Source organism: Marmota flaviventris, chromosome 2 (genome assembly GCF_047511675.1).
Source record: "Marmota flaviventris isolate mMarFla1 chromosome 2, mMarFla1.hap1, whole genome shotgun sequence".
NCBI lineage: Eukaryota > Metazoa > Chordata > Mammalia > Rodentia > Sciuridae > Marmota > Marmota flaviventris.
In genome coordinates, this window is record NC_092499.1 from 181,257,895 (window position 1) to 181,277,544 (window position 19,650).

General features: G+C 51.2%; 2 protein-coding genes across 3 annotated transcripts in view; one reads left to right on the plus strand and one right to left on the minus strand.

The window, feature by feature from the left end:
• LOC114100430 (fer-1-like protein 4) overlaps positions 1–10,088 on the minus strand; it is a 41,817-nt gene extending 31,729 nt beyond the window's left edge. The window contains exons 1-21 of the mRNA XM_027945126.2: positions 10,010–10,088; positions 9,677–9,732; positions 9,079–9,167; positions 8,882–8,981; positions 7,422–7,513; positions 7,206–7,247; positions 6,751–6,921; positions 6,174–6,234; positions 5,927–6,058; positions 5,602–5,664; positions 5,439–5,523; positions 5,025–5,184; positions 4,731–4,914; positions 4,457–4,643; positions 3,473–3,834; positions 3,063–3,171; positions 2,695–2,872; positions 2,483–2,603; positions 1,933–2,033; positions 307–394; positions 117–233 (exon numbers count right to left, since the gene is read on the minus strand). Of these exons, the coding sequence (XP_027800927.2) occupies positions 117–233; positions 307–394; positions 1,933–2,033; positions 2,483–2,603; positions 2,695–2,872; positions 3,063–3,171; positions 3,473–3,834; positions 4,457–4,643; positions 4,731–4,914; positions 5,025–5,184; positions 5,439–5,523; positions 5,602–5,664; positions 5,927–6,058; positions 6,174–6,234; positions 6,751–6,921; positions 7,206–7,247; positions 7,422–7,513; positions 8,882–8,981; positions 9,079–9,167; positions 9,677–9,732; positions 10,010–10,088 (2,577 nt within the window). The remainder of the gene's footprint in view (positions 1–116; positions 234–306; positions 395–1,932; positions 2,034–2,482; positions 2,604–2,694; positions 2,873–3,062; positions 3,172–3,472; positions 3,835–4,456; positions 4,644–4,730; positions 4,915–5,024; positions 5,185–5,438; positions 5,524–5,601; positions 5,665–5,926; positions 6,059–6,173; positions 6,235–6,750; positions 6,922–7,205; positions 7,248–7,421; positions 7,514–8,881; positions 8,982–9,078; positions 9,168–9,676; positions 9,733–10,009) is intronic.
• A 3,491-nt stretch (positions 10,089–13,579) lies between these two features.
• Positions 13,580–18,854, plus strand: Spag4 (sperm associated antigen 4). Of its 2 annotated transcripts, none has more exons than XM_027945367.3 (12): positions 13,580–13,883; positions 14,361–14,465; positions 14,720–14,786; positions 14,977–15,038; positions 15,288–15,331; positions 15,610–15,635; positions 15,753–15,861; positions 16,096–16,171; positions 16,272–16,387; positions 16,717–16,884; positions 17,384–17,473; positions 17,590–18,854. In XM_027945367.3, exons 1-12 carry the CDS (start codon positions 13,580–13,582, stop codon positions 17,746–17,748), a joined length of 1,326 nt encoding a protein of 441 aa, XP_027801168.2. In that variant the 3' UTR covers positions 17,749–18,854. The 2 variants fall into 2 exon arrangements, with proteins under 2 accessions (XP_027801168.2, XP_071464990.1); XM_071608889.1 differs by having other exon boundaries at positions 14,382–14,465.
• The last annotated feature ends 796 nt before the right edge of the window (positions 18,855–19,650 follow it).

Genomic DNA, 19,650 nt, shown 5'->3' on the forward strand with positions numbered 1-19,650 from the left:
CTCAGTCATTCCAAAGGAATGACGTGACATCACACCTGCCCAGAGAACTCTGGATGGTCAAAAGGCTTCGGGGGATGGGTGTACGGGGTAGGCAGACGGGGTCAGGGAGGCATTACCTCCTGAGCCAGAAAGCGCAGTTTTGCAAGGAGTTTCTTGGCCAATGTCACCTTCTTTTGCATGTTGGCCTGTCTCAGACCACGTAAAAGCCGCAGACCTTGCTTTGCCAACAGGTTCTGAAAGGGCAAAAAGAGAGCATGAGTGGAGGGTTCTAGCCAGGTCCCCCTGCCTTCCTTCCCCTGCCCATACCAGGCTGTGCATCAGCAGTTTCCCTCGGCATCGATCCAGGTTGTTGGGCCGGGTCATCGTCCTACGCTCAGTACTGCGGCAAAACTGTCTGCAGGGAGAGGGGACATGCAAACCAGGGGAATCACAGGAGAGAACATGGGCTCTTGGGGCCAATTCCCTCAGAGCAGGCCTCCCAACCCCCATTCCCTCACGGCCCTCTTAGCCTTGTTCTCCATAAGGTGTCTGTATGCATTTGGACCAACCCAAATTCATCAAGGACATGTCGCCTTTCCTTTGAGCCTCACAGCTCCCCAGTATTTAACTATCCACTGAGAAGAACCCTAGCTACTCCATGTGTCACCCAACAGCACTGGTATCACCTGCGTACTTGTCAGAACTGCAGAGTCTCAGCCCGACCCCAGAGACTACTGCATCAGGATGTACATGTTTACACCCTGGGGCATTCCTGTACCCATTTAAGTCAGAGATCACCTGTGGTTTAGTCGCCCCTGGTTGGCTGAAAGGACATAACATGCCTGTTCCCTTACAGATGTGACATGCTCCTTCATCTTTTTCACGTCACCTTCACTATGCCCTGCCCTCTTCACCCTTTATAAAATTTCTCTGATGTATTTTTCTTTCATTTCCTCCCTTAATACTTATCCTACATAGCATATTTTTATCTCTTTGTTTTCATGTTTATTATCTGTGTTTCTGCTCATACCCCCTACCCTCACCCCAGGGGAATAATACAAGCTTCAGGGATTTTCGAGATCAGAAATGCCTTTTCCCTGATATCCCTGTACCTAAACAGTGTCTGGCATAGCAAGTACTATATTTTTTTGAGGGGGTACTGGGGATTGAACTCAGGGGCACTCAACCACTGAGCCACATTCCCAGCCCTATTTTGTATTTTATTTAGAGTCAGGGTCTCACTGAGTTGCTTAGTGCCTTGCTTTGGCTGAGGCTGGCTTTGAATTCGCAATCCTCCTGTCTCAGACTCCTAAACTGCTGGGATTACAAGCATGTGCCACCACGCCCAGCAAGTACCATAATTATTTATTGAATAATTACACAATTAATTCTTTTGAGAATAGCGCCAGAAAGGTTCTTAAGTGCCTGGAATTATGGTTATGGAATTTGGGTCAGTGAAGGTCAAAGATGGAAGGAACCAGAACATGTTTATGTGGTTACAGCAAAAAAAGATGATATAAGTAAGGACCAGTTGAGGATGCAGGAGAGGAAGTGGACAACAGCAGAGCCAATTCCTCCAGGAAGTGAGAGGAGATAAAATCAAGATCACAGCTAGGATGCTTCCTCCACTTAGCAGGAAGGAGAGAGATGCACAAGCTGGTCAAGTGGTAGATTAAATGGAAGAAGGTGAGGATTCTGTTTCCTCCATAAAGTAGGAGACACGGGAAGCAAAATATGTCCCCAGGAGCTAGGGGAAGAGACCTTATGGAAGGTGGTAGCAGAAGCATCTAAGGACCTGGGCACATCCCAACTCCCCAAATTTCCATCAAACTCCTTGATATTTAAAATTGTCTCCTATAAAACGCTGAGCAAATGCAGCTTCAAGTCACGAAGTCTCCCTCACCCTGGAACAGGCCCAGGATCAACAGCTCTAAGGGTTCTCTCTTAGTTCACCTGCTTCCAGCCACCAGTTCCTCCAGAGTCTGCTTGAGCCGTGTGCAGGCACTGAGTCCTGATCTACGCTGCATCTTCTCAACTTCCTGCAGCCCTTGGCTCTGTAGGGCAGTGAGAGGGTCAAAGTCTTGAGGGTCCTAGGTACAGTAACCCCCACTCCCACCTGGAGGCCCCACCCACTTCCACCCCATACCTCCTAACCTGCCCTTCTTTGGCTCTATGGATTCATGGTTCTATTCCTCGAGCACCTTAGTGGTTCCACCCCACTGGAGCCTGGCCTCCAGTACTCTACCCCACCCCTTCACCCAGCCCCTTCCTGGGTTCAACTATTCTGAATCCCTGTCCTCCTATAACTTTGATCTCCTGAATTCCCTTCAGTTTACCCAGAAACTGTGTTCTTTGTCCACTATGCTCTGGCCTTGCACCAATAAGGTGCTGGCTCCCTTTTGCTCTACCGATTAGCTTCCCTTGGTTGCTCCCTCAAGGGCCAAAGTATCCCCAGCATCTGCATAGCCCTGCATCTCTCTTTAAGTGCTGGCCTTGCCCTCACCAGCCTCTCAGCCACTTTGTGCACACAGTTGCTGCTTTGCAGGCGCCATGTGTAATCCTCCCAGCGGCTCCACACATGCACACAGGGCTTATGGTGACGCAGGGGCAAGCAGAGGTATGGTCTGGGCCAGACAGAAAGAAACTGAGGCTCCGGGGTGTCCTGAGTACATGATGACCTCCCAACACCCCCCTTAGAGTCATTGGAACACTCACCCACTGCCGTCCACAGGCTCTGGCCTCTGAGCTGGAGTTCCCACCTCCTCCTCCTCTTCCAGACCGGTCCCCATATCTTCGGACTCCAGGAGAGGCTGAGCCTCCCCCAGGTTGCCCTCAGTTCTCTCCCCAGCCCTGGACCCTCGGCCCAATTGCTCCTCTCGGCGGCCTGCATGACCTAGCCTCAGAGCAGCAAGAGTCAGCAGGCAATGGGTGGGGGATCAGACCCCTCCCTCAATCAATTCTGCCTCAAGAGAAGTCAAAATCCACCCTTACGGAAAGTCAATAGCCCCTTCCAGGAGCATACAGTCTGAAATGAATGACCACCCTCAAAACATGACCCTCAGGGGTTCAGGTAGGCCACACACCAATGGAAATCTCGAAGCTGATGGGCTGCAAGGCCATAGTGGGGTCAATCATGGTGGCTTCAAAGAGCACGCCAAAAAGCAGGAAATCTTCACAGGGCGCCAGGGCATTCTGGGGAAGGGAATCAGGCTGGAGTCAGCCCCTGGCCTCCCAGGGAGCAGCCTGGACTATGCTTGGCCACAATGTTCACAAAAAAAAAACCATTGCAACCAAGGCCCAGAAGTCACTGCAGGTGTCCTACACCCCTCTCTGCGCCTTGCAGCCTCAACACTTTGGCTCCAAGGGATTGGTCAGTCTCCCTCCACCATTATGGTACAAACCCACCCAGGCCCCCAAATTGAAACTCCCCCATGGTGTTCAGTGTCTGGGAATGCAATAAACCTCCAAAGCCGAGAGTGACTCCAGCCCCCACCTCCGGCAGAGGCAGCAACTCCTCCACTTCCACCTCCATAGCAGTGGGAATCTCAGGAGATTCTGCACTGGAGCTGGTGTCCACCTGCTGCGGAACCCTGGTTGGGATCTGGCCCTGTCTGGCTTTCTTCTTCTTCTTTCCGGTGAGTCGGGACAACCTGGACCCCTGTAAGGTCTGGGGAGGTTCAGGTTCAGCTCTCCCTTCAAACACCTCCATGGACACTGCCACCAGAAGTCGGCCTCGGAACCAAATGCCTTGGCCGACGCCTTCATTGAGACTTTGAAGACCATCCCGGACACCCCTGCTAGGGGGCGAGCCATAGAGGGGTATCCAGGCTGGGCCAAAGGTGGGGTTAAACCCGGCTGTGGGGGACAAGAACAGTGTTTTGCAGGGGAGCACGAGCGGGTGGGTACTAGAATAGTCTATACTCCATACCCTTATCTTCTCCAAGTCCAGCGGGTGGGGATATGGGCAGGAAAGAATTCAGCAGTTCTGGAAGGGAAAAGCTGCAGACCGCTGTGGAGCATCACCTGGGTGCCTCTCAAAACCAGCCGGGCTCCCAAAGGCGAAGCGAATCGGTGAAGTTTGGCCTTTAGGGGCCACCAATTGGTAGAGCCAGATACCCACAGGCAGAGCCGGGACCGGGGTGGGGCTACATGTAATAGGGTGAAGGCCTGGGTGAGTGGCTACTTTGGCAGCAGCCGTGTTTCAGCGAGCGTAAATCCGTAGGAAGAGCAGGGCAGGTGTGGTTACCGGATGCGTGACTGTGGTCAGGTTTTTGTCAAACCGAGGGTGGGGTTTGTGTCGGGTGGGGAGGGGGGCGGGCGAAGGGCGGGGCCAGGCTGGAGCAGTTTATTTTGTCCGGTGGCCCCGACTCCCTCAGCTGAGCTGGGTCCCGAGGAAGGAGCGACTGCGGCTCTGAGGGACCCAGGCTAGTTGAAGCGGGATCTGGGGCTGACAGGGCCCAGCGCCAGCTGCACTCACCCGCGCGGCCGGGGTGCGAGATCTGCTTCAAGTCCAGCACGTGCGTGGCGAGGGCCGCATCGAGGAGGGGCGCGTCGTCCCGCAGCTGCAGGCGAAGTCCGCGCGTCAGCGGTGGGAACAGCTCCACAAAGTTCAGCTGTTCGTTCCACTCCGGCGCCGCCGCCTCGCTGCGCACCGACGTCTCGCCCTGAAGAGCGACGTGCAGACCGACTGAGAGAGTTGAGCGCGGGATCAGGGCCTGAGTTGCGGCGGAGGGGGCACGCTAGAGACTTACCTGCTGTCCCAAGAAGGACACCCGTACATAGGGGTCCACGAGGACGCGTTGGTCGTGCAGGGCGCGTGCCAGACTGCCCAGTAGCCCTGGACGCAGTGCTGGAAGGCCCTCGGCGCGGTACACCCGCACGCGGAGCCGCGCCCACGGCCTCTCTGCTCGTATCCCGCGCGGCAGGAGCAGGTTCCTGGAGGAGCAGGGAGGTGAGAGGCCGAGGAGCAGAATCTCTCCCTTCGCCTCTCCGCGCCTCCGAGGCCGCACCCGATCCGATTCTCTCCTCCCCTCACCCCAGCTCACTTGTCGATGTCCGAACTGTGCCCTGGACCCAGGAGTGGCAGTGGAGGAGGCAGGTCTCCGCGTGCCCTCACGGACAAGGTGACCTTAACGAAGCCCTTGGTCCCGGCGCGGGTGTCCTGGGGGTCATGCAGAGGAGCCCATTTTTGATAGAAGTGGCCATCTAGGGCAGAAAGACGGGCGAGGAGTCAGGGGACGCTGGTGGGATGCACCAGGCGTTCATAGAGCTGCCACCAGAGCATTGGACAGTGGCCGGGGTTCCTCTCTGGCTCAGTAGGGAGGAGTCAGAGTGTTTGGAGTGTCAGTCTTCGCAAGAGATGGCTGTCTCAGAAGTTAGTGCACAGGAGTCCATGCGCAGTCCCTGCTGAGAGGTCCCTGTCCCTGCAGATCAGTCTCAATAAGCCTAAAGTTCGGTACCTGGCTGGTCGAAGACGATGCCCAGGTCCATCCTGAAGGTGCCTATCCGGGTGGCCATAAAGGGAAGGGACTGCGAATGGAAAACCTGGGGGGAAGTGGTGTTAGTCCCGAAGCTTCAGCGTTCCCCTTTCCTGAAGGAAAGCTCTCCCTTCTGTCTCCTCACCGTGATCTCCAGCAGCAAGTCTTGAAGGCGAAGCTGGGTCTCATGAAATTCGAACAAGAAGTACTGGATTGAAGTGGGGGTGAGGGAAAGTAAGGAAGGTGAGAGAACGTTAGATGTGAAGCGCTCACGCCGGCTTGCCCCAGCCTCTGGGAAGACAACGCGGTACTTCCACCCTGGACTGAGCCTCCGCACACTTTTTCCCTTGATGAGCCCCGCCCCTCCATATTCTAGACTCCAGCGCACCTAGGCCAGGCGTCCTCTAAGGATGATTTCTATCTTGGTCCCGCCCACTCTCAGACTCGCCACTTTCCTTGATCGTGCCCACCTCATTGTAAAAGGGGCAATTGGTCCCACGCTGTGTGGCTGTCACACGGCGCTGCTCCCCAACGCGTACGGCCACATAGGGGTTAATGTTTACTCCCACTAGTTTCTGAGCCTCCAGCACGGTGACCCCTACCTAAGAGGTGCAGAAAAGGAGGAGAGGACGCCAGACCTACCAACGTAGGGGAAGGAACGTGCGGGCACACAGAATGGGGGATCCACAGGTTTGGGGCCTGGGAGGACAGCAGTACCTGGAAGTCCTGGGCTTTGGACATTTGGAAAGGATCCCCACGGGCCAGGCTCTGGGCTCGGCTATAAAGAAGCTTAAAGTCAGCTCTAGCTTCCCCATTCCCTGCCAACACACACACTGGCTTGATACTGGAGGTGAGGTCTCCTGTTCCTTATAAACTTTTGGATTCTGAGTCCTTTGGGGCTTGTCTTGCCTTACCTACACCTCAAGCAAGCCTACACCCAGAATTTGACTCATTCCTGAACTCCTGAATCAATTTATTCGTTCAAACAAAAATTTATTGAGCACCTACTATATGCCAACACTATTCTAAGCACTGAGACACTGCAGTGAGCCAGAGTTAAAACTTGCTCTTTACCTTTCATCACTTATCATTGTGTGAGCCAGTGTAACCAATCTTGACCTTGGAAGTGGCAGTGTCTATGCCTATGAGTGACCCTGGACCACAGGATATCCACCCTTCACCCATACCCTGGGACCGTGTTGGTGAGGGTGGATGGGTGTGGGTCCACATGTGTGAATGGTGAGACTGACTCATTGGCAGGGTGTAGGAGCAGGTGCATATGGGTACAAGTTACCTCTTGAGGGGGCTGAACACAACCCCAGAAAGCTCCACATCAGGCTCATCTTCCAGGTCCAGCTCCAGCTCCAGATCCAGCTCATTCTCATCATCATCTTGCGGACCTAGGCTTCGAGCTAGCCTGCGGCCCAGAGCTACTGCCCGTCGCTCCAGCCGGGCCTCCCCAGGCCTGATAGGAAAGCCCTCAAGAGATATGCTGGGACCTGTTACCCATATCTGGGCATCCCTTGATTTTGTTGACCTTAGGACTGACCCTTAGACTGACCCCACTGATCTCAGGACAGACTCCTAACCCTGAGAGCTCTCTAATTCCCAAATTGACTCTTGATTCTAGAACAGATCTCTGCCCTTGGAATCGATTCAGTCCTGATACCTTCAGGACTAACCCCATGTCACTGGCTCCTAACCCCAACACCAACTCCAGTGATCCCAGATCATCCCCCATATACTTACTCCAGCTCCTGGAAGCCCACATTGGGGATGATCAACTCTGAGCTGGGAGGAGGAAAAATGAGGGGAGTGAGGGAGGGCCAGATCCAAAGACAGAGCTGCAAGAGTCATAGTATCTGGCTATAACTCTATGGATCCAGAGTGAAAACTTCTCCCTTTCCAGGACCTGCCTGAACTGGGACCACCTGGGCTGGAATCACCAGGCTTTGCTTAGGTTACCTATCCCGGATGAGTGCCCCAAAGTCCTCCTCTGCCCAGGCTCCAGCAGCGCCCTCTGGAGGCTGATACTTCAGGTCAAGCTCCACCTGGATCTGAAAGCATATACAGTGTAGTACCCCTCAAACTGTCCTAAGCCTGAGAGGCCCAAGGACAATGCCTTTTTCTCCATCTGTAAACACAGACCCTCCTGGCCTGCAACTAAGGTGACTTGTGGATCCTCTCTAATTATCAATAATGTTGATTATTCACAACTTTGCTAAGAATGTAATGAGCAATCTATTTATTGAGGAGGTCAAATACAGCTCCAAAATCTCCTACTGCTTTTGCAAATCCCTTACTGTGATCTTCTCAGTTCTGCATGGCCTGGTCCTTGCCATCCACTCCAGCTCCTTCTCATTGCGGGTTCTGCTCTTCTCTGCTCTCTAGCTATGCTCCCCCAGGATACTGGACTTTAGCATATTTGGGTTCTTCTGCCTGGAATATTCTTCCTTCACGCTTCATACCTATAATAGTTGAGCTCCAAGCTTAAGCATTACTTTCTCAGGGAAATTTTTCTGACCTCAAAGTAGATCTCATATCCTTGTTATGTACTCTCCCAGCTCCCTACCTGCATTCAGTTGCAATTTCACACTTATTTGTGTGGATATTTGTTTAATATTAGGCAAGAGATCTCCAACAGGGTAATTCCATGTCTGGTTTTACTCACTACTGAATCCTCATTGCTCAGCACCACACTTGGCTTTTAAGAGCTTTATCAATGACTATAGAGTGAATGAAAAACAACACTTGCTTTAAATCCACATAATGGAAATAAGAAAACAGCTTAGAAATGTTAAATAGCTTGTCCAAGTTTTCAAATGAGAAGCTGTCAGATGGGAGATTTCAAGCCAGATCTACTTCTAGGCAATATGAATTTCTGTGAAACACCAGGAAAATTCATTGCATGTCTGTGATTTCAGCAGCTCAGGAGGCTAAGGCAGAAAGGTCGCCAGTTCAAAGCCAGCCTCAGTAACTGAGCAAGGTACTAAGCAAATCAGTGAGACCCTGTCACTAAATAAAATATAGAAAATGCTTGGGGATATGGTTCAGTAGTTAAGCGCCTTTGGGTTCAATTCCTGGTACAAAAAAAAAAAAATTAAAATAAAGAAAGAAAGAAAAAAAAATAAAGAAAATTCAGCCAGATGTTCAACTTTGTCTCTCACAAGAAGTGAGTCTACTCCAGGATCAGAGAGCAACAGAAAACTTATCTCCCCTTTTGCCACAACCCAGGGCCTCAGAGCTGAACCTGGTTCTGGCCCACATCATACTCAGACAGGGACTGCAATGAAAGGAGCCCTAGCAGTGGTAGGGGTTGATACCACCGTGTCTGGGTCTTGAGTTTCCCTGGGTTAAGTCTAGAATCCTCTATCTAGAGGGGGTCTCGAGTTTGGGGGTGGCAGACTGGTGCTGATGGGACTCACAGGGGACACTCGCAGGTTTTCATCCACTAGGGCCTCCCGTAGCACCAAACGCCCAGCACTCTGAAGCTGTTGCAGGGAGATCACCAGGGTCCCCAGAGGCCTAGGGGAGTAGCATGGGACAGAAGAGTATCCCAGGGAAATGTCAGTAAGTCAATCCCAGCCTCTCCTGCATCCCTGGCTCCCTCAGGCCTACTCACCTGGAGCTGAACACATGGCTGCAGTTGACTACCTGCACGGACAGATTTTCCCCAGTGAGTGGAGCTCCATAATGGGGCCAACGGAACAGCTGGGGATAGGAAGAAGCTTGTAACACCCATTGCTGGGCTGGCCCTTATTCCTAATCCACCCCTATTCCCAACCCTGAAATTGAAGCCAACTCCTAAACCTGGAGCTAACCCTAGGACTGGTCTTCCAAACCTGAAATGATCCTTCCAACCAGGGACTGACTACAAACAAGGGTTAATCTAGAGCTAACTATCAGTCAAGAAATAATGCCCTCCAGTCTTAGAACTGACTTATTCCAAGTGGGTCTGATTTTTTTTTCAAGTTTTCAGTGGACAAAGCATCTTCATTTTACTTTTATGTGGTGCTGAGGATGGAACCCAGCGCCCCACGCATGCCAGGCGAGCATGCTACCGCTTGAGCCACATCCCCAGCCCAAGGGTCTGATTTCTTAAGTCTGTTTCTGACCCCACTTCCCAAGACTACATTTCCCCAATCCCAGTAATGAGCCCAGGATGGACCTGGAAAGGAATCAGCCCAGCTTTTACCCATCCAGGAGCCATCCATACTGACCTCACCGACATCGGCTTCTTGACCACAGCGAATTTTCCTTGTTTTCTGGGTAAAACCTGCTCAGGGTTGAAACTAGTCATTTATTAGCCCTTCCCCACATAAAAAAGTCATTAGCCTCTTCTACCCTTGGTCCAGTGTCCATTCCCCACTAGATTCACATTTAAAGGAAAAAAGCGGTTGGGTGAGAGAAAAAAAAGCAGAAAGTCAGAGGTGGTAGGCTGGGGAGAAAGGAGACAAACTGTAGAGATGGCCAGGAATTGGGTTAGAGATCTGGGAAATAGAGGGTTAGAAGTCCAGTTCCAAGAATTCTTACAGTATCCTTGCAAGCCTTACCCCGAAAGCTGAGCTTCACTTGTCGGTCATGGGTGCCTGGCAGCCCTGTTAGTCTCCTCACACACACAGTCAGAGCCATGGTCCCTGTGCCACTGGCTCACCCTTTGCCTGACTGTCCACCCCAATCACTTCTGACTCACTGGACTCACCCAGCAGGTTCAGCAATCCCTGCCCTTTAGTCAAACACTCAGGCAGCAGGCCTGGGAGTCATGGGTGGAGAGGGAGGGATAATGGAGAGGTGGGGGTAAGATCCCTGTGGTCAGCTTAGTCCTTCCTGCCTTCATCAGCTACAAGTTGGTCAATGCTTCATACTTCATTCCATCCTCATGGGGTGAGAGCTGAGACAGGATAGGAGTGGAGAGGATAGGGCCCAAATCTAGTCCTTGCTAGCCTATGAAGCCGCAAGAGCATAGATCTCATGCTGTTTCTTGTTCATCTTCGTGTTCTCAGAATCAGTTTTCATTTTATTTATTTTTCCTAGCTCAGAATATGATACACAGTAGACCCATCCTCATGGTGGGCCACCATGCCTAGTCACTTACTTTGCCTGGGTAAAAGGATGGAATAATAATAGAATCCCCTAGTTTTACGGGATACATTATTAGCTTGAGCATAGTAGTTGTTTCATATTTTTTTGTTTTGTTTTTGGTACTAGGTATTGAACTCAGGGGCATGTGGCCACTGAGCCACATTCCCAGCCCTAATTTGTATTTTATTTAGAGACAGGGCCTCACTGAGTTGCTTAGTGCCTTTCCATCACTGAGGCTGGCTTTGAACTCATAATCCTCCTGTCTCAGCCTCCTGAACTGCTGGGATTACAGGCATGCGCCACTGCGCCCAGCTCCATATGCTTCTTAACCAGAAGCAAACGGTCCTTAACTTGGGGTCCTAGGATTCCAGTGGTATCATACACGGGCTCCAAGGAGTCAGCAAACCTTTAAAATAGTCTGTAATTTTTTAAAATTTTAATACAGGGTCTCACTAAGTTGCTGAGAGCTTCATTAAGTTGCTGAGGCTGGCCTTGAACTTGCAATCCTCCTGCCTAAGCCTCCTGAGTCACTGGGACTACAGGCATGTGCCACCATACATAATGTAAAAAATTTTAACATACCACTGTAAAATACGAAGTATGTGTGCTTTTCTCTGGGCATAAAATTCCTAGCTTGGGTTAATGACTTTTAATAGATGTTCAATAATTATGCTCAATGAAGGAATAAATATATCTCACAGTCTGAACCCAAAATAGGTGACAAAAACTGTGTGTTGAATGCATTGGGGATTGAACCCAAGAGTGCTTTACCACTAAGTTACATTATCAGTCCCTTTTTGTGGTGGTTGTTGAGGATCTTGCTAAATTGATGGAGGCTGACCTCACACTTGCAATCCTTCTGCCTTAGTCTCTTAAATCACTGAGATTATAATGGCCCACCACCATGCCTAGTCACTTACTCTATTTACTATACTCCTACATGCAGGACTTGTGCTATATCCTAGAGGATGGACAGAAGGGATTTAGCCACAGAGAGGTGAGTCAGATGTGTTGTCTGTCTCCCAGGAGCTTCATGGGCTCCATTGATAAAACGGCCTAGAAATACCACCATATGGCAGTTTCCATCACAATAGGAAAGGGTCAGGTGTGGGGATCTCCGAAGAAGGAGGGCAGTTGGGCTTCCCAGAGGAGGGAGCTTTGATTATAGGAGTTGGGAACAGAGATAGGCATCTAAGCAGTTGAGAGGAATGCAGGATGCTTTGTAGGACACACATTTGCTCAGTTTGACCTGAATACAAGGAATTCAGGGCAGCAGCAGTAGATAAGATTAGACCATCAGAGGAACTAGATCTTGCTGTATGGCTTTAAGCTACCTATGATTCCTTCTTGTGCTTTAGCATTCCCATCTCAATAGGGGTTGGAAAGCCCTGTTCTGCTTTTTCCCCCAGTTATTAGGAATTCAACTGAGTTTGGGAATCTATACAATATAAGACAAGGGGGAATGGACTATTCTCTTTCTAAGCAAGGACCAGGTTAGACCTCAAGGTCCTCAGATGTTGGGGGGTTTCACTTGTCCTTTTGATAAACAAGGGATATTGTACCAAAAGAGTTCACAAATATTAAGTAAGTAGGGGAGGAAGGGGACTAGATTTGGACAGAATTTTTAGTTTGCAGTGCCTTGGTCTTCCTCTTTTTCTGTCCTGAGCTCTGCGGTATCTAATCAAGCAATGCATTGATGTCACTTCTCTGGAGCCTGGCACAAGCACCTCCCCTTGGGCTAGAACACATCTTAAAAGGCTGTCCCTGCGCCTCCACCCCTCTAAGAACTGCCACTTTCACTTCCTAACATTCTAAGGAAGGAATGGTATTTAATAGGCTGGAGGGCAGGATATTGGAATTCTAATCAGTCACATATTGTGTGGTCTCAGGGATGTCCTTCCCCCTTCTGGACCTTTTTGTGTAATTTGTGCTGGATGTTTTCAAAGCGTGGTCTCTAACCAGGATTACACATGTGGTTGTTAAAATGCATATTTCTGTGCCCACCCCAGAAATGCAGTGGTATAATCCCAAGGCATGCCTGGGAACCTGAATTTCTATAAGCTGCTCTAGTGTTCTGTTGCACAGCAGGAGTTTGGGAACTTCTGGTGTCTTGGAAGTGACCATCTGTGATTCCTCATTTTCTTTTAATATTTATTTTTTTAGTTGTAGTTGGACGCAATACCTTTATTTCACTTATTTATTTTTATGTGGTGCTGAGGATGGAACCTGGGGTCTCGCATGTGCGAGGCGAGCGCCCTACCGCTGAGCCACAATCTCAGCCCCCTCATTTTCTTATCCATAGTTCATTGTGGGGTTTGAGTGTGGGTATAGTGATTGGTGGGTGCACAATTCCCACCCGACAGACCTCTGGGAACATGGGCCTGGTTGGGGAGGAACCCACAGATCCTGAGGTCAGAGTCTTCTGTCTTGATAACTAGAACGAGAAGAGAGAGTTGAAGGCTTGCAGAGCAAAAGGACCATATGTTTATTTAGAAGTGCCCTGGATGATGCTCTGATCCTTCTTAATGTTTATTCCTTGGCAAATATTTGAGCACCTACTACAGGCTAGGCTATCTAAGTACTTACTGCAAGATACGCAGTGGGGGGGAAAATCCTCACCCTCAAAAAGTTTACCTTCTAGTGGGCCTGACAGGCAATAAGGTAATAAATAAGTAAAACATATAGCATGTTAGTGTCAAATGAGAAAAACAGCAGGGAAGGAAGATAGAAATTACGCTGAGCGCCATTCTGCGTGTTCTGGAAAAAGATGTGATGTCAAACATCAGAAAGAGTAAGAGATTGCAATGGCTCCCAGCGACGTCACGGCTAGCTCTATGACGTACGGTCAGGACGTGCGGCGGAGACCTTGGTCTCCTCTATGACGACAGCAGCCAGGCCCAGATACAGGTGAGAGGGCTGAGTCTGGCTGCGCGGCCGTCGGCTCACGCAGAATCCGTAGGGTCCTCGCGGCACGCAGCGGCTGAGGGCCTTGGCGGCTGCGGCGGCGACTTTAGCGTCCGTGAGGGGCAGCCCAGGTCAGGATGCGGCGGAGCCCTCGACCAGGCTCGGCCGCGTCCCCGCACAAACCCAACTTCTACAGCGACAACAGCAATAGTTCAGAGAGCGTCATTTCGGGGGACAGCAGCGGGCACCGTTCAGCTGGGCCGGGGCCAAGGGAACCCGAGGGCAGAAGGGCTGGGGGCTCCAGCTGCGGTGAGCCTGCCCTGAGCCCAGGAGTGCCCGGAGGACCCACATGGGCAGGAAGGTCTCGGCAGAAGCCGGCGTCTCGGAGCCACAAAGGGCAGACCGCTTGTGGCGCCGCAACCGTGAGGGGCGGGGCCTCGGGTGCGGGCGGGGTCGAACCTGGGGGAGCCGAGGGAGGGGGCGGGGCCTACGGGCGGAGCCTGGCGTGGAGAGGGGATAAGATTATGTCTGGGCACCTCTTAGCAAGGGGGACGCTAAATGAAATCCCTTGAGGGGCGGTGCCTTGGTGTGATGGACTGCCCTGGGAAGGGGCGGGGAAAACCCTGTGATTGGGCACCACTGAGGAGGCGCCTTAGTGTTGGCGTGAGTGGCTATCTGGGAAAGGGGGCCGCACCCAGACTTCAGGATGGGGGAGAAGCATCCGCTTGGGAGTGGGACCGACTCTAGACTGAGCCTGGGGGGATGCGGAGGGAGAGGCCTGGGATTGCGGTGCGGCGGGTCCAAAGCCTGTTTGAGAGGCTGCCCAGCTCTCTAGCGGCTGGGCTGGGGAGCCTGCTGTCGGGGAAAGAACGGGCCTGCGGTGCTCAAGGTCCCAATGGAGCCTTTGGGCTCTCGCAGAACCGACTGAGTCTCCTGTAGTCTCTGAGGAGCCGCTCGATCTTCTCTCCACCCTGGATCTGAGGCAGGAGATGCCTCCGCCGCGAGTGTCCAAGAGTTTCCTGAGTACGGTCCAGGCCAGCGCCAGTCCCCTCTGATCCTCCCGCTCAGCCCTCGGACTCCAATTCTCAAGTCCGAGTCCCCAGCCCCTTTGAGATTCAAGTCTGAGTATCCAGCCCTTTCTCGCCCTCAACGCATTCTCCTAGCCTATTCATCGCTTCCCGGGTCCCTCCTGAACCCAGGCTCTGCCCTGATGCCCTTCCTGAGCCCCTTCTGAACCTGTAACACCACGCTCTCTGAACACGCTTTCCTCTTCCCAGGCCTCCTCTTCCAGGTGCTGAGCGTGGTGTTATCCCTGGTAGGAGACGCGCTGGTCAGTGTGTACAGGTCAGAGGGAGGGACAAGGGCGCCCCAGAGGCTGCTCTTTGGCGGGGGTGGGAAGTAGGGCCAGGCAAGACCGAGGCTTGAGCCGATTCAGATTTGAATGAGTCGTGTTCACAGGAGCTGAGTCTAGGACTCTGGGGGATGACGAGGTCCTGGGAGGGCCTGGGGCCTCAACCTCCCTTCGGTTCCTTAGGGAGGTCTTTTCCATACGCTTCCTGATCACCGCAGTGTCGCTGCTGAGCGTCTTTCTGGCAGGTAAGGGACCGAGAATCCCTTGAGGCACCAGCTCTGAAAGTTTAGAGACAAATCCATCTGATTTACACCCCCGCCCCACGTTCCTCAGCCCACTCGGCCCCTTCAGAGCCCCCTTCAGAGCCCTCTAGTCGCCCCTCTGTCTTCCATCGCCCTCCCCACCCTTCAGGCCTCTGCGGTCCAGTTTCCTTCCGCCAGGTAACTCCTTTCCTTCCTTTTCCTTTCCCGGACACCCCTCCCCACTTTCTACAGCACTCTGGTGGGGGCTCCTGTACCTGGTCCCTCCTCTGGAGAATGTAAGTCGGGAAGACCGTTTTCTGGGATGGGCGGAGGTTGTGGGGGGCTCCTTGTGCTGGTGGGAGGGAGCCGTGCTGGAGGCTAATTCTAAGGAAGGGCTGGGCCTTGGACAAATTTCTGAGAGGCTGTGGTGCGGGAAGTTCAGGGTAGTAGTGTATGTGTGGGAGGAGCAGTTCTCCAAAAGGAGGCGTTTTGAGTCGGTTGTCCAAAGGCTGGCTTGGGAGAAAGCGGGGCGCGGAGCTGAATTGCACTGTTTGTCCCTCTCTCTCTCCAATAGGAACCTAAGGAGATGCTGACTCTAAGGTGAAAGAGGGCACTTGGGGTGGGTATTGAGCGGCTCAAAGGTGTTTCGTTCTGGGCATTAACGGGAGAGGTCCCGGATCAGGAAGCCAACTGCAGGTGCTAACCTCCTCTCTCCAGCGAGTACCACGAGCGCGTGCGCTCTCAGGGGCAGCAGCTGCAGCAGCTCCAGGCCGAGCTGGATAAGCTCCACAAGGAGGTGTCCAGTGTTCGCGCAGCCCACAGCGAGGTGAGCCGCTCAGCGAGGATGCCCAGAGGCTGGGTGACCCCGCCCCGCTCGCAGTCCCCGCGCACCTAGGGAACCGCCGGCAGATCCCGCTTGCTGGGGCCCGGGATTCAGTCCCCACTGCGGGTCTCTCCTGGGGGCCCACAGAATCCATCCCAGAGCACTCAGTTTGGGGAGACAGGCCCACCTGTAAACCAGCTCACAAGCCCGCCTCTCCGCCACCCTTTCACACTGCAGAGAGTGGCCAAGCTAGTGTTTCAGAGGCTGAACGAGGACTTCGTGAGGAAACCCGACTATGCGCTGAGCTCTGTGGGTAAGACTCAGAGACAGGCAAAGAGAGATCCTGACACAGATCTTTCCCCAGCAGGGGGTAAGGCCTGGGAACTCCTGAGGGTTACTCCTCCCTACTACAGGAGCCTCCATCGATCTAGAGAAGACATCCCACGACTACCAGGACACGAACACTGCCTACTTCTGGAACCGCTTCAGCTTTTGGAACTACGCGCGGCCGCCCTCGGTCATCCTGGAGGTGGGCCTGTAATCGGTATCCCAGGATGAGATCAAGGGGCGGGACCTGGAGTTCCGTGGAGGCGGAACCTGGCGGTGCAGAAGGGTATGACCGGCTGAAAAGCCCGGTCTGGCTTGGCCAGGGTGAGGCTGTGCTGAAAGCAGAGGATGGGGTTAAAATGAAGACACCTAACAGCGCTGGGGACTGAGCACTGGGCGGCATCTGGCTTGATAGGGATCCGGACTGGAAGTGACCCTCTGGGAGGAGTAGAGGATGGGAAAGGACGGCAGTTGCTCTCTTTTGTGGGTTCTGATGATCTCTTCCCTCTACCACCCCTACCCGGCCTGCAGCCAGATGTGTTCCCTGGAAATTGCTGGGCTTTTGAGGGCGACCAGGGTCAGGTGGTCATCAGGTTGCCAGGTCGTGTGGAGCTGAGCGACATCACCCTACAGCATCCACCACCCAGTGTGGCACACACCGGGGGAGCCAACAGCGCCCCCAGAGACTTCGCAATCTTTGTGAGTGGTACTGAGGCCAGGAGGTGGGGGGTGCTTAGAAAGCACAAAGCGATCATAATAACTAGGGCAGGTTATTTGAGGCTTTGCTTGCTCATTTTTGTATCAGACAAAGCCACTTGCCTCTCAGGCCTGCTATAGGTTATAAATAATCATGACTATATCCAAATGTTAGTTATGGCTTATTGAGCCTTTTCTCTAGGCCAAGCACTTTACATGCATTATTTCATTGAATCCATCTCACCACCGATGAAATACTATTATCTCCCCTTTTATATATAAGGAAAGTAATACTCTGGAAGAGGAGGTATTACTTTCCCCAGTAACACAACTAACTATTGGCCAAACTTAAAAAACCTAGTTTTTTAAGAGCCCACATTCCACACTACACATCCTATCATCAGAATACTCACAATTACCAAACACATAGAAGAAGAACCCCCACAAAGTTGTTTTCCTTCCCCATGCCTCACTGTTCCTCCATTCACTCTTCACCCACCAGGGCCTTCAGGTTGATGATGAGACTGAAGTTTTCTTGGGGAAATTCACCTTTGATGTGAAGAAATCTGAGATTCAGACTTTCCATCTACAGGTGTGTGTCTCTCACCATTAAGGCAGTGCAGCAGAGAGATGATTGGGGAGGGCAGCCCTTGGAAGAGCATTTTTTTTTTTTTTTTTTTTTTTGGCATGATCCATTTGTCTTCTCAGAATGACCCTCCATCTGCCTTTCCAAAGGTGAAGATCCAGATTCTAAGCAACTGGGGCCACCCACGTTTCACATGCTTGTATCGAGTCCGCGCACATGGTGTGCGAACCTCAGAGGGGGCAGGGGATAGTGCCATGGGGGCCACTGGGGGGTCCCATTAAACACGCTGATGGTTGGAGTAGAATTGAGCCCTGTGCTGAAGGCAGCTAGATCAGTACTGAGCCAGGGGGGTCTCGGCTGGAAAGATCTCTGGCATATAAATGATAGGGTCTACCTTCCAATGCATCCTCTTTTCTTAGAGTAAGTCCAGATCAAAATAATAGCAGCAGATGTTCATGGAGTGCTTACCATGTACAAGAGCCAGTGCTGTGTGGACATTCTGTACTACACATTACCTCCAAGGGCCGCTCTCTTTAATTGCAGAGCTGACAGGCAGCTGAAGACATGATTAAACTCCTCAATTCCCATCCACCAATGTCTGGGAAGCTTCCCAAATCCTACTAGGTACAGATGGAGGAGAAAATACATTTCTTCAAACACTAAGGAGACTTAAGGAAGCTTCTGAATCAAAGAGGTGATGCAGGCCTAGTAGCCCTTATGCAGGTAGTCTTCACTGAGACCTGAGTGACTGACTCTGTTTGACAAAGTGTGGATGTTCACCATCTAGTGTTCATCAGTGTGTGCCCTCAAGAAGCTTGGCAGGGTAAATAAAGAAGATGCTCTAGGAAAGAGAATTTATTTACAGATCCAAGAATTGTTCAATCTAATGGTCAGAAGGAATTCAAGGAAAATAGATGGAAGAGACAGGCAATCAAGGAATTAATGAATTTTACCTAGGAGTAGAGAAAAGGGCATAGCAAGAGTAAAGAAATATGCAACATCTTGGGTGTTAGGATTTCCCAGTATGGCCCAGTGTGATGACACATGCCTGTGATTCTGGCAATGGGAAACTGAGGCAAGAGGATCTCAAGTTCAAAGCCAGCCTCAGCAATTTAGCAAGACTCTAAGCAACTTAGTGAGACTCTGTCACAAAATGTAAAATAAATAAAAAAGGACTTGGGGGGGCTGGGGCTGTAGCTCAGTGGTAGAGTGCTTGCCTAGCATGTGTGAGGCACTGGTTTGATCCTCAGAACACCACATAAAAATATATTAAAAGATATTGTGTGTCCCTCTACAACTAAAAAAAAATATTAAAAGAATGGAAATGTGGGTCAGGGTTTAAGCTAAGTTACTAGGTTCAAACCCTGGTACACCCCAAGCCCCAATTCTCAGTATATTAATGGTTTATTTTTTTGGTACCAGGGATTGAACTCAGAGGCACTTGACCAATAAGCCTCATCCCCAGTCCTAGTTTTTGTATTTTATTTAGAGACAGGGACTCACTGAGTTGCCTAGTGCCTTGCAGTTGCTGAGGCTGGCTTTGAACTTTCAATCCTCCTACCTCAGCCTCCAGAGCCACTGGGATTACAGGCATGTGCTAGTATGTTCATGTTTTATAAGAATATACAGACTATCAATAGTTCCCTAGAAAGTAAAACTGGGATTGGGGTGGAATACTTATCCATCTGTTTAAACTTCAGGGATATTATTTTGTACTTAATTTGAAGCCAAATTAAGTGCTCTCAAAATCTTGGGCTAGAGATACAATGCTTACCTAATATACATGAGGCAGTACTGAGGTTGATTCCAGCACCGAAAAAATGAAGGCTGGGGTTGTGGCTCAGCAGTAGAGTGCTCAAGTCTAGCACCTGTGAGGCCCTGGGTTTGATCCTCATCACAACATAAAAATAAAAGGCATTGTGTTCAACCACAACTAAAAACTAAATACTAAAAAAAAAGAGAGAAAGAAAGGAAAAACAAAATAATACAGATTTTTCTGGAGGATAGTCTCACAACAGGAACCAAAAGCCTTACATTTTTTATACTCTTTAACACAGCAATTCCATATTTAAAAGTGTTATCTGAAGAATACCCAGATATAGGGGCATAGTGGCATGCACCTGCAATCCTAGCTATCTGAGACAGACATCATTACCCTAGATACACTCACAAGTTTGAGCCTG